This window comes from Mya arenaria, chromosome 17 (assembly GCF_026914265.1).
Source record: "Mya arenaria isolate MELC-2E11 chromosome 17, ASM2691426v1".
Taxonomy (NCBI): Eukaryota; Metazoa; Mollusca; class Bivalvia; order Myida; family Myidae; genus Mya; species Mya arenaria.
The window spans coordinates 37854305-37867509 of NC_069138.1; the positions used below are offsets into that span (position 1 = coordinate 37854305).

Genomic DNA, 13205 nt, shown 5'->3' on the forward strand with positions numbered 1-13205 from the left:
TTTATAAATCCGTCGAACGTAGTTCCTTAAACCTGATTAAAATTAACCTTATAATACAAATTAATGTGAATAGTGAATACTATAGTTTAGTAGTGGAATTCAACAAGATCTTCCGAATTTTTAAGAACTTAAAATATCACTTGCAAAAAGCCGAGTTTAATTAACTCATATAATAAAAGAATATGATAGTCATTAAACTGAAATACTTTCCACAATCGTCTGTTGACGTTGATAAAACTGGAACGTCTGGCATGTTGTTATACATATTTAGCATGCCTTTGATATAAACCAAAGAATTAACTTTTGTCAATATTCGGTCGATATGTTTACCTCACTAACCTAACCTAACGAGCATGCACTAGCGAGAATCAAACCCTCGTCATTAGCAAAGTTTTTTGCTTTTCCGATAATGTCAAATGGATATTTTCAAGGGTTGCAACTAAGCCCTGTCGGCTGAAAATGCCCATTCACACGTCTTTCGCTGTTATTAAAATGACCGTTGATGGCAATGAATTCTAGCAGTTCTGCAAAAGTGACGTCATTTCCGCATTAGGCCGTGTACCAGAAATCAGGCAAGAAATATTTATCTTAATAGGCAGACCAAATCCGCTCAAATGGATCTCGTGTATACATGAATTTTAAAGGAGGAACTATATTGTTTTCATCTTCAGGGTTTCTAAGATCTACTCTCACAACAGACGATAACTTATCATAATGGAGGCTTATTCTGTCAATATCAATCGGAGCGTTCACGCCTGCATCTGAGTAGTCCTTCTCAATAAATCTGTAAATATACGACATTTCAGTTTAATATATACGCATCGTGAATATGCAATGAAAACGTATACAAATACGTTCGTCTGTTTTCCACCTCGCCCTGAACAAATGTACAGGGGATATTTCGATAGGACGATTTTCTAGTGACCTGTATCACGTCGAATTCGGTGTATAAACACGTATATGTCGAGACCTCAGGTCGAGACGGGTACGTGTTCACTCTCGGAAATAGTTTTTCTTCGTCACTTTTCCACAAATCGGGAATATGTGTGAGTTAAGCGGGAAAAAAATATCAATATTGTTTCCGATCCGGATCGACAATCCGTTCAGAGGAAACGCCGGCCTAAGCGTATGCCATCGGGTTGGATGGTTCGATCCAGACCGGAAACACACGATATATTTTATTAATTACACCCCCATGTCTGGTGAGTCAACAGCAATATTAAAGGTGCCGATTTAAAAATATACATACTTATGATATTTTAAAAAAAGCAAAAGAGCTTTTCTTATAAACTTATTAATTTCTAGTGATTTGGCGCCATGGCGTCAGTAAACAACGTAACTCGTTTATGGTGAAATGTAACAAAACCCTTCTTTTTAAAGACAAGTTTTATTAATGTAAAAGTTACAGATATGCAAGATAATGTGTTCCTGGCATAGATTCGACTCTCGAGCAAGCTGCGTTACCGGCTTCCATATTTGCCCTCGGGTGGATGTTTCTATCTGCGCCGGAAACATACTTAGTTTTTAACTTATGAATTTTACAACGATTGTGAAACGAATTATAACAATAACATATTTCTCATTCTTGTTGGCACGATGTTACGCGTGAAGGTTGTTTTGTGTTGGTGGGGGAATCGAATAACCCGGAGGGAACCTATTTGTCCGGCTTGGTTTAATATATATTTATAATCGTCTGTGTCCTTATCATAGCTCTTATTATAACTCATACCGAATGCACTGTTTTCAACTATATATTTATGGTTAAGAAACAAAGCTCCCCTGTTTAAGTAAATGTTCAAACTGTATAACCAGTTAATTCATTGTAAGGTACAATGTAAACCTAATATTTGAAAAATGATATACGTTCTCTTGTCGGTGCTTATGGGCTTATTTATGAGCATCGTGTGTGGTAAGGACGGTATGGAATGAATGAGTGCATTGTGACGCAAGGGCAATTTATAACACAGATTTGGTATATAGGCAGAGATTACCCGACTATCATGGAGACACATATACGAACTAAACTGATTTTGCAAGCAGATAAAACTTGAGTTTTGGGGGAATTTCTTTTTTGTTATTTATAATTTGATTGCACGTTTTATTGCAAAGCCTCCTATTTTTTCTCTCATTAACCTATATTAAAAGTGTCTACTTTTGCTATCTTCATCAATATCGCTATTTAGAGTTTAAGTTTCGATTGGTGTCAAATAGGTTATCTTCAGCCGTGCACTGTTTTACTGCAATACTTCCTTAGTGCATTATTAACGATGTAAAACTAAAAAAAAGACAATAAAATAAAAAATGAAGGTAACAACTAAGTAACGTATAAAATATGCTTGACACTCTCTCGTTACAATAAGTATGTGATGTTTTTTTTTGTTATAAAACCACCATTTAAAAAAAGGACAGACTACTGAGGCCGAAGGCTGAGGTTAATAAAATGTTTATGGGCTGACTGGGAGGTTACTATAATGTGAAGAGGTCAAAAGTGATCTGTACTATTTCTTATATTTTACCGCACTTTGAAGTGATGTATTAAAGCAGTACAGACTGACCGTTTAGACAACTTGTTTTGTTAATATTCGTCTTGGACTGATCCAATTTGCGTAAATGTCTTGCAACTATTGTTATAAGACTACTGACAAAAGAACAGAGCGCAGTTTTTATATTTACGTTCGAAAATTAATGTGTTATGGCTTAAAGCTTTACGTTACTACAGCTTTAAGAAACAATACGACGACGCCCACATCTCATCGAGTAAAAAGGCCTCTCGAATATCTCTTCTATTGCTACAGACATGTTAAACATGATTTCTGTCAAGTAGGCAGCGTATAGTCTCTGGGAACATTGATATCATATATATGAGTGTTTACCAACTGCCACTTTGGGAGGACATTTAAATGATCAAAACAAACAGAAAAGCACATGATTTGCGTACAGATAAAATATTGCGCTGTTAAAATCTCCATTGGTGAAGTCTTAAAATATTTTATCTTTTGCTGAGGTTATAGAAAGTTGAAAATAAGTTTCAATGATAACTATATCGAACAAGCATTATATGGCTGATTTTGCAGGAACAGAACTCTGAAGATTGTAACGCAGTACACAGAAACTCAAAATTAAGCAATATTCGCGTCATAGAATCGTTTGATACTGTTCCCGCAGGATTCTGGGAAAAATGAATTATTTGATACTCAAGAGAGGGTGGGGTTACATCCTCACTGTTTTCATAGGGTCGAACAAGGGCATGCCTTTCTAAGAATAATACAAAAATGAAGACAAAACATGTGGAAGGCTAATGCGGTAAGAAATGTAAGAGTTTAAATGTCGTTCAAGATAAGAAAGACGACGCTGAATAGGAAAAACAATGAGCACCTTAATCATAGGCAAACGTGTGTCTGTGTATTTCAACAGAAAAGCGTAAACAAATCACAGAAGTATGCGGGTAACTATTTAGCACTCCATAGATAAAATGATAATTTATTTAATTTCAGTAAATTAAACGTAATAAAACAAACAAAATTATCATTCCCTTTGAAGTAGTTTATTTCGACGTTCATTTAAAAGGATATCAACCACTTTAACCGAGTGCAACAATGAATTGAAGAAATAATGGCAATCGTAAGACATTGTAAATGGTTTCGGTAATAATTCAAGTTACCTCTTGATAGTAGGTTATATAATAGCGCTTAGCTTCGCGATATATTGAAACTTGGGGGCTGTTGCGGATATAAATTTCACATTTTTGCACCGACCGACGACATGGGACTGTATTAAATGTTCAACTTAAAACTTACTTAAGTTTTAGAGTTGTATATGAGTGCATTGATAGGACTGTAAAAATAATAGGTCAATAGACTAAATGGAATCGCTGAAGCATATCTTATGATAAAGATAAGATTTATAATGAATAATCCCCTAGTACTTAACTTCTGAAGCTTTCAGGCAGTTATGAGTCTACCGCTATATATAGATCATTTAAGGTGTTCTTTTCGAAGTAGTTAACAATTAAACAGTTCATCACGGCTTATGTCGTTTGTAGGCTGCAAGCCGCTTGGGTGCTGCGCTTATAACCGTAAATCGCAATCTCGACATAAATAGTTTAATATGTGACGTATAAATGCGCGCACGAGCGTATACATCCCAGCGCTGTTAGAACTACGGTAGTATACTGCCTAATTTACATTTACATCTAGATAACCTGGTTACTAATTTGCTCTAAAAGCTACAGAGCTGCGCTCTGCATATTATGCTAGTAAAAGTAGCGCTGTAATTAATATTCATTATATGTTATGCGGTTAATATAGTAGTAATAAGCTACATTACGCAATTAAAATAAAAATAAAAAAGTATTTTAATATCGCTGTGTTACAAAACGCAATATTAAAAGCAGAATAAGCAAATTGTTTCAAAATGAATGTGTACTGAATCAAAATAAAAACATGTAAATATCTGTGTTTACATTTTTGAAGCGGGGGGACTAGATTGTATCTGTTAAAAATTGAATCTGGGTCTTCGGATTCAGACAGGTTTCATGAGGTTTTTCCCCGGAAATTTTCCCAGATAACTCGTTCAAACCCGGCAAAACATGGATCGTATTGAAGATGCAATTAAAGGCACATTTGGGGTAAGATGTCAAACCAAAATATTCTAAATGAAATAATAATATTTCATTTGATCCTATATTCAGTTTTTTGGTGGTTGTAGTTCATTCATAGGTTTTTGTTCTATGTTTAAAATAGCCTAAATCGGCTCTTGTTTGACGAGTGTTTATTAAGATTGTAAATATGTATTAACACAAACCATTTACATGTGTAAGTTCATACAACCAACCTTTAACCATTACTCAACGCATATTTTACACTTTTACAATTAAATTTAAAGCGCTTAAATCGTCTGCTACAATTTGTGAATATAGTCATGTAAAGCCGAATGGAACGGAAAGTGTATGTATATTTCTCAGTTTGTCTCAATATTTTCAGCCTAGAATGAGCATGTTGCATATGCATATTTATTAGCCACTGTTATATACCTGTTCGTTTTTTCCACGAGTGGCATATATGTAGGTTCATAGCATTATTCAGATACATCAATACATATAGGGAATAAATAGAATGAGATGATTCGATCCAGTGGATTTCTTTGCGAGGATCCTGCCATTGTAGAAAGAAATCATAAACTGAATAAGCATGTCCAATGTATTTGTGGGATGCATTTAGCTAAGCGGTCATTCTTTGGTAGTAAACTAAATGCGAATCAGTCATGTTTGAAGTGTATAGTAGATGTTAATTTGTTTTACAATTACATGACTATACTCACAAAACGTAGCAGCCGAAAGACTTCTAACGCTTTAAGCGCTTTAACTCTACATGTATATCGATAGTGTATACGCCTGTTCACGGCTTAAGTCATATCAGTGTTCCAGATGCATTTTTAACGCCGCAAATAACCTATTTTAAAGATGATTTATGAGTAAAAATCTACACAAATAAAACTATTGCGCTCCTGGCCTATGCACATTTAAATCTTTTATAAACAAGTTTAACGTATTTAACTCATAACTTACTGAAGCAAAGGTACATTACGCTTTAGAAAAAGTGACATCGTGGCGGACAGCGACTATGAAAAGCAAAACGCGACGAAATTCTCCCGGTAGGAATTACTTATGAAAATTTTTCCATTGACATATAATTCAATTTTTTGAAATATGCCAAGAAACAGGTGTTCATTCAGTTTACCAGAAAGAACGATATATTCATTGTTCGTTGTGCCTTCATCATTAGAATGTTTATACGTCACTAATTTATCGATTGTGTTCTCTAGGTCTTCAATACGTTTTTTGTTGTTGTTGCATTTCACTTTTCCGCTGCCTTATAACATTATCCTCATAATCAAGTTTCCCGGTCTGGAATTCAAGTTTCTCATTTAGTCGCTTCATTTCCTTTTCAAATCTGTCGATTCTGCTTACTCTTTCCTGTTGGTTTTTAAGAATGTTTCGTTTGGTGTCGCTAATTCAACTGAAACGGAACTGCTTTCAGTAGCGGCGACATTCGTGAGAATTATCCACAGTTTCAAAAGTCTATAAAAACTATTCTTCCATCTAACATCTCGTAACAATAATTGCTAATGGCAACTCATTCCTAGTTATGAGTTATCTCATTTTACATGATATGTAGCGTTCGTCGTGCGCAATTCCATAACCAGGGGAATAGCTGGCTTTCTTGCATTTTTTTTTTATCATAGATACACCCTAGTCTAGTGTCTCTCTTTCCTTAACTTTCCATTGTATTATTAACTCTAAAATATAAAAAGAAGCTGGAGTGACACAACGATTACGATTAATGAATTATATGTAATTGAGGACTCTTTCATCACCAATTGTTACGATTTTCACTAAAACCACTATCTTCAAAGCTAATAAAACAACCCCTGTGTCCAGTTGCAGGCGTTCATTTGTTATTTTGTTCCCTGCTTGCAGTTTATGCGCTAAGACGTAACAGATATACAAAATAAACCGGTTTGCTTACGTGAGCGACTGTTAGTTAAACTGAACGCTGTTCTCTTTCACTCATAGAGCTGCGGTTGCTACATGCATGGCGTTTCCGTTGTCAGTAAACAGATAAGAAAATAATTATGTCACACGAAGGTCATCAAAACATCTTGAATTACAAGCACACAAATACGACAGTTATAACAACAAAAGCCATAGTGTCACCTTAAATATGAATAAGTTTTAAAACCTTTTTACACGTTTTTGGTGTATTCTTATATTCATACAATAAGCATATAAGATATGAAAACATGGTCGCTCATTCAGAATGCAAACGATTGACTGAAAGTCAACTGATCTAGCGTAAAAACCATGACAGTTCACACGCATTTAATATTAACAACGTGTATCAACATACTGAATTCTGATTAACTAATGTTGTCTAATCATTACGGTGACATTATTGGCGGCATTAGTTCGATTTACCTGTATTTTAAATTGATCTTTGTTTTAACGGATATGTCTTTTTGCTTTTTATGTCTAACCCCTACTGCTTAAGATGAATACAATGTGTCATTTACAATCAATGATTTGATTTGGGTAGCAGATTCACTCGCTAAGAATCTCCTCTTTCATGATATAATTCAAGAAAAAGGGGACTTTAAAATGTACTTATTTGTTTCAATTAAATACCATGTTTCAAGAAATTTTAATGCCGAGTACTGAATTCTATAATTGTGAATGTCAAGCAAGGCAACACTGTTTCCATGAATATAACAATATGGCTTTGTGAAAGCGGATTTTCACGTCAAAATATAATAATAACATCAATAAAGATAAGATGAGATAAAAACAGACGGACGTTGTTGTTCGCTTAATGACTCTTGTTCCAAGTAGGAATTCAATTGAACGCACTTATTTCGTAGTATAATTAAATAGCTTTTTATAGTTATTTATAATTAATGTTAATTATAAAACATGCATATAAATACTATATTCCGACTATTCAGAAATTATCGTGAGACAGTCGGCCGTTTTTTCATCAATTTATTAAACGTATGTTCTAATTATATACTTGATTATTTACCCAGCGCGTTGGACACGGGGTGTCATACAAGACAAAAAGAGTTTAGGAAATATGTTAGCAAGCGAACATTCCTGCATTAATATATAAAGTACCGAAACGTCATTATGAATGTTCTTCACAAATTCAAGACAAAATGTCACTTTTTCCTATTAAGATTTGGATTAAAAATGTAAAATTAAATTCAAATAAATCTTCATTGTCGATACAAAAAGGAAAATAAACGAAAGACATGCTAGAATATTGCAAATAAAGGATATTGATGAAATATGATTAATTTGATTACAAACATGGAAGGTGTTATTTCTTCCGACCAAAACCTATAAGAGTAATGTTATATTACAGATATGTAAGACAGAATAATACGTGGCGGCTATATTAAACCAGAAACAAGGTATGAAACTAATATATATAATGTGTTTACGGTCTAAATAGAAAATACGAGAGCACACGCGTGTTTGTATGTTCGTATTTCTTTAAAGTAAGCACGTACGTAGCGTGGTTGACTGATAAACGTTTGTGCCAGCGTCCGGGTTGCTTTATCTTGACGCCAGATCGGGTTTCTTTCTTGGAAACAGAATTATGAACTTTCATAATTCCAGCTTGTTCATCGTTCGCTACAATAGAGCAGTGACTTAAAATGTAACGTCTGTTAAATATACGATCCCCTTGCTGAATGGAATAACTTGAAAAGCAACAAAAACAGGCAGCCTACATGAAGATAACACTAAAAAATTCAATTAAAACCACATATCTCACCGGATATGCGTCAAGTTGAAGAAATTTGTTAAAGTTTCGAATGTATCCCAAATTTATTTCAACACAGTATTCTGATCCACTGATCAACACTACAGTCATTTTAAGGGAATGTGCTCCGTCATGAGTAAAGTCCCTTATAACTTTACATTTAGGCTGCATGTTTTGTTGCAATTATTCGTTTTGGTACTTTTCTTGGCATGTTTTTTGTACTCAAAACTGTACGTTCAAATCGAAAATATTCGACTTTTAATTTAGTCTATTTAGACCATTCGAGATTTTCTGACATTTTTAAACTGCAGTAATGCATAGTAATTGTATGCCAGATTGTTGGTAAAAGTGATCCTTTTGATAAATTGGAAGAAAAAGTAAATAGTTCTATGCCACTAAATGTATTTCAGGTCATATGACACCAAAACAGGAGTTCATTCCTATCAAATGACTGTGTTTCAGTTGTCATTGATTTCACCTATAATCGGAATATTCAAATCATTGTTTCGGACCTACAAGGCAAGAAATAATTGTAAATCGAATACTAGATATTTTATTTGAATGATCCATCACATTTTATAAATAATGACAAATCTTTTTTTATTCAGTACAAGTAAGTGAAATATTTGGATCACGTAGACGTTTATTCGGAATACAGCGTTCCCGACCAACATTCGGTAAAGGGTGTGTGAATAGCTTAGGTTCTGGTCCTTTGGATGTAGTATATAGGGCGACGTTTCACCCTGAATTGGACATTCTGTATATGGACAATGTAGGATTAACATCTTTGCAATGTGAAAGTGATTAATCAGTGTTGTCGTAGCAACGTATAATATGGCACTTCGGTGGCTTCTCATATTGCGCTACTCTCTCTGAGAGCATAATTAATTAAACATTGGTGTTTGAAAGGAAATATCGATCTATTTAGACATTTAATGTTATATAATTGCAAGGGTGAAGCTACGCTCAGAATTGAATATAGTTGAAAGTTGAAAACAAAGTTTATAGTGATTTTATTAATGTTTTATTTAAGTTATTTACCGGTATTGAACCAAATATTTTGAAGAATCATTTTAAAAATTATTCGGCTGCAACCATTAAGACAATGTAGTCTTGAAGAAAATATAATATATCTCGATGGTTACAATTATTCCATCATTGAATTGACCGCTCGGATAGTATTGTTACCTGTCGTCCGTTACACAGATATCTAATGCATATGTGGTATGAGCAACGTTTAAACCGTTCAGTGTGCGCACCTTTAAACAGCGTACATTTAGGTAGCAGTACTAGTTTAAGATTCGATTGTGTTATTGTATGTTTTGCATTAACAAACAAAACGACGTTCAACTTTTATTCAGACCTTGATTTACAGAGAAGCTCATTTCTTGCCAACGATTTCAGGGTGTGCATATGTCTCCCAGAGGATAAAGCCAGAGAATGTGCTGTAGTTGTCCCCGTACGTTGTTTTGTCTGCATCGAGGTTCCTTATAGAAACATCCTCGCCTTTTTTCAACTGCAGGACTGCTGTCTGAGACATGGACGTGTACGTTTCAGACGAAGGGTGGTAGAGAGTGAGGTGACATATGGCCGTGTTATTCTTGTATATGTAGTAGTGCGAAATGAAACCGCTTGCGCTGAGCAGAGTTACCGAGAATGAATATACGCCATCCACCGGAGCGATAAAGGTGCCGATGTGTGGGTTGTAGGCGTTTCCAATGTCAGTGACAACTCGTTCAAAGATGAGAGGTTGGTTTTGGCCCGAATGAACGTTATGGCTTCCCATAGTGGCTAGAAATGCCACCGCCGTTCCAAGCTCCACCTGTCGAACCAGTTTAACACCTGTAAATAAATAAATAGAAAAAAAATACTTGAAACATGTTTTACTGTTATAAATCCCTACATAGAAAAGCATATGCCCAAATTACAATAGAGCCACGAACGATCGCCGGTCTCTGACAATTCAAAAATGCTGCAATCATCGACAACCACAGCCGGTGTTTTTGCGACCAATATTTAACCGATCTGTTACACAATCGGTTGCAGATGCGGTTGAAAACATTGTCCGACCATCTACAATTGCTTGATGATAAATCGACGAAAGGCAACATCTAGTTGTCGATTAAGGTATCCGATTCATAAAAGATATTCATTTAGGGTGCCTTTTGACTCCATATTAACTTTGTAGCATTTCAATGGTTTAATATGCAGAAAAACAACATATATTTAAAATAAAGTCACACACTAATATATAGCAAAATGTAAAAACGTTGTGTATAATGCCTGCTCTTGGTGATGTTTTACATATCAGTAACCAGCAAGCAATGACCTTTTAATAGATACCAAAATTATATAGGGTCATCAGACAACAAATTTTAACATTATTGTAAAAGAAGCTACCACAGAACTAGCTTCATTGTGGTGTGAATCCTTAAATTGCGATGTTCGAACGGCGCTCAACAATTTGCAAACGGTCTCAAATTAGGACGTTTGAAAATTAGGTTGCTGCAATAAATCCCTTAATATTTCATCCATTTTCACTGCACTACATTTCTACATGTTTCAACTAAGAACTAATGCTTTAAATGCCGATCGCCGGTGTCTATAGGTGGCTGCCAATGTTAAGAAACCGTTTGGCGAAAGGTCGTCGACTGATTCTGCAGCCACTGACTACCAATCTGATACCAGTCCACGAAGTGTTGCTAACCGATTAAAGAAAAAAAGTTTTTGGTGAAGCAGCAAAAAACCACAGTCCACTTAAATGCTCTGTCAATCACTAGCCAACCATAAATAACCTTTTGCAGACGCCCACCAACCTGTTTAAAACCTCTGACAACAAATTCGAGATCGATGGCTGTCAGAAGTCGGTCGACGATTGTTTATGACTCTATTGTGTCTTTGTGCTTAGGGTTCTCTAATACTATAGAAACATAAAGTATATTGATATAATGTATCCATCCTAAACAACACTTTAAATACAAAATTGAACACAATTAGTAAATACGAATAAATGTTATAATATGTACAATAAAAACTGTTAAACAATCTAAGTATAGGTATAATACCACGTCTAACGAGCTGCTTGACTACTTGGTGCTCATTCGGTTGACCGGAAAGAACAACAGTTTCATCGTTCGGTGTTCCTTCGTCATTAGAATGTTCGTTTATTGTCACCAGTTCATCGATTGTGTGCGTGAGGACTTCAATACGGGCTTTTTGTTGTTGAATTTCACTTTTCTGCTGCTTCATAACATCATCCTGACGATCGAGTTTCTCAGTCTGGGATTCAAGTTTCTCATTTAGTCTCTTCATTTCCTCTTCAAGTCTTTCGATTCTGCTCTCTCTGTCGTGTTGGTTTTTAAGAATGTCACCCACAACTTTGTTTAGTTTCGCCAACTCATCAGAAACGGAACTGCTTTCAGTAGCGGCGGCATTCCAGAGTAGTATCACTAGTTTAAAAAGGCAAACTATTCTTCCGTCTAACATCTTGTAACACTTATTGCTAAAGACGATCCTATTTAGGAGTTATCTCAATTTATATCATCTGTGACGTTCGTCGTGTGCAATTCCATAACCAGGGGCTTAGGTTGCTTTTTGTCATAGATACACTATAGTCTAGTTTATCTCGTTCAGTGTATCATGGTCCTTAAACTTGTGCCTTTAGACAGGGTTTTAGTTCGAGTTTTTCACCTGTAGTTTCCATTGTATTATTGAAACTAAAATACAAAAGACAGGAATGGGAGTGACACAACAATAACGATTTTTAAATCATATGTGATCGAGGCATCTTCCACAGTTAATCGTTATGATCATTAAAACCACGATGTCTGTCTAAGTTGAATAAAAAAACAACCCCTGTCCTGTGTTCAATTAAGCCTAAAATATGATCATTTGCTATTTTGTTACCCGCTTGCCGTGTATGCGCTAGGACATAATAGGTATACAAAACAAAACAGTTTGCTTACGTGAGCGACTGTAAGTTAAAGTGAACGATGATATATTTCATTCCTAAAGCTGCGGTTGCTACGTACATGCCGTGTCCTTTGTAAGTAAACAGATAAGAGTATACTTATATCACAAGAAGGTCATCTAGAAATCGTGAATTACAAGCACACAAATAAGACAGATATAACCAAAATAGTGTCACCTTAATTATGAATGAATATGAAGTTTTCGGGAAATTACCGTATATCCTTTACATTGCATTTATAATTAAATTTATTTTACACGCTGATTTATGCATATACAGAAATGTGCATATTTACATTTATACAATAAGCATATAAGATATGAAAACATGGTCGTTTCGTTCAGAATGTAAACGATTGACTGAAAGTCAACTGATCTATCGTAAATATATGACTGTTCACGCGCATTTTGTGTAAAATATCAAATTAATAGTTTAACAGTTTGAAAAAAGTGAATAACAATGTATTTTATTAATGAACCTCTATAAACCACCGGAAAGCATAACTTAATGTTTGATAACAAACTGTTTTCCTTAATTATCAACTGCGAGTATGAGTTATATGTTTAAACTCGTAATATACTTTCATTTATACAGTCAATACTGTTGTTCGTATACTGTTGTTGTTTTGAAGTCCGTTGCAGTATTATCACCATCTGACCTTTTATTGTCATTGTAAACGTGTATATGAGTTTCATTAAAATACTTTCCTATCTTTACTGTTTCGTGTGTTTCATTTACAAAGATCGATCCATTTTTGACTTAGAAAAAAGTAAATATTTAAAACAGATTCAATGACATATTATTGAGATGCCAAAAGCTCAAGCTTCATGGACACGTTTCAAATTAATTGGCGCTGGTTGCCGATTGCAAAATATTACGTAATCATGTAATTATATGAGAAGCACATTTGGTAG

The 13205-nt window shown here is 34.8% G+C and overlaps 1 protein-coding gene across 1 annotated transcript; it reads right to left on the reverse strand.

The window, feature by feature from the left end:
- Positions 1–9662: 9662 nt before the first annotated feature.
- Positions 9663–11809, reverse strand: LOC128224926 (uncharacterized). Its single transcript, XM_052935030.1, has 2 exons — positions 11387–11809; positions 9663–10163 (listed from the first exon to the last, which is right to left on the reverse strand). The coding sequence occupies exons 1-2, from the start codon at positions 11805–11807 to the stop codon at positions 9703–9705; spliced, it is 882 nt and encodes a 293-aa protein (XP_052790990.1). The 5' UTR covers positions 11808–11809; the 3' UTR covers positions 9663–9702.
- Between the last annotated feature and the right edge of the window lie 1396 nt (positions 11810–13205).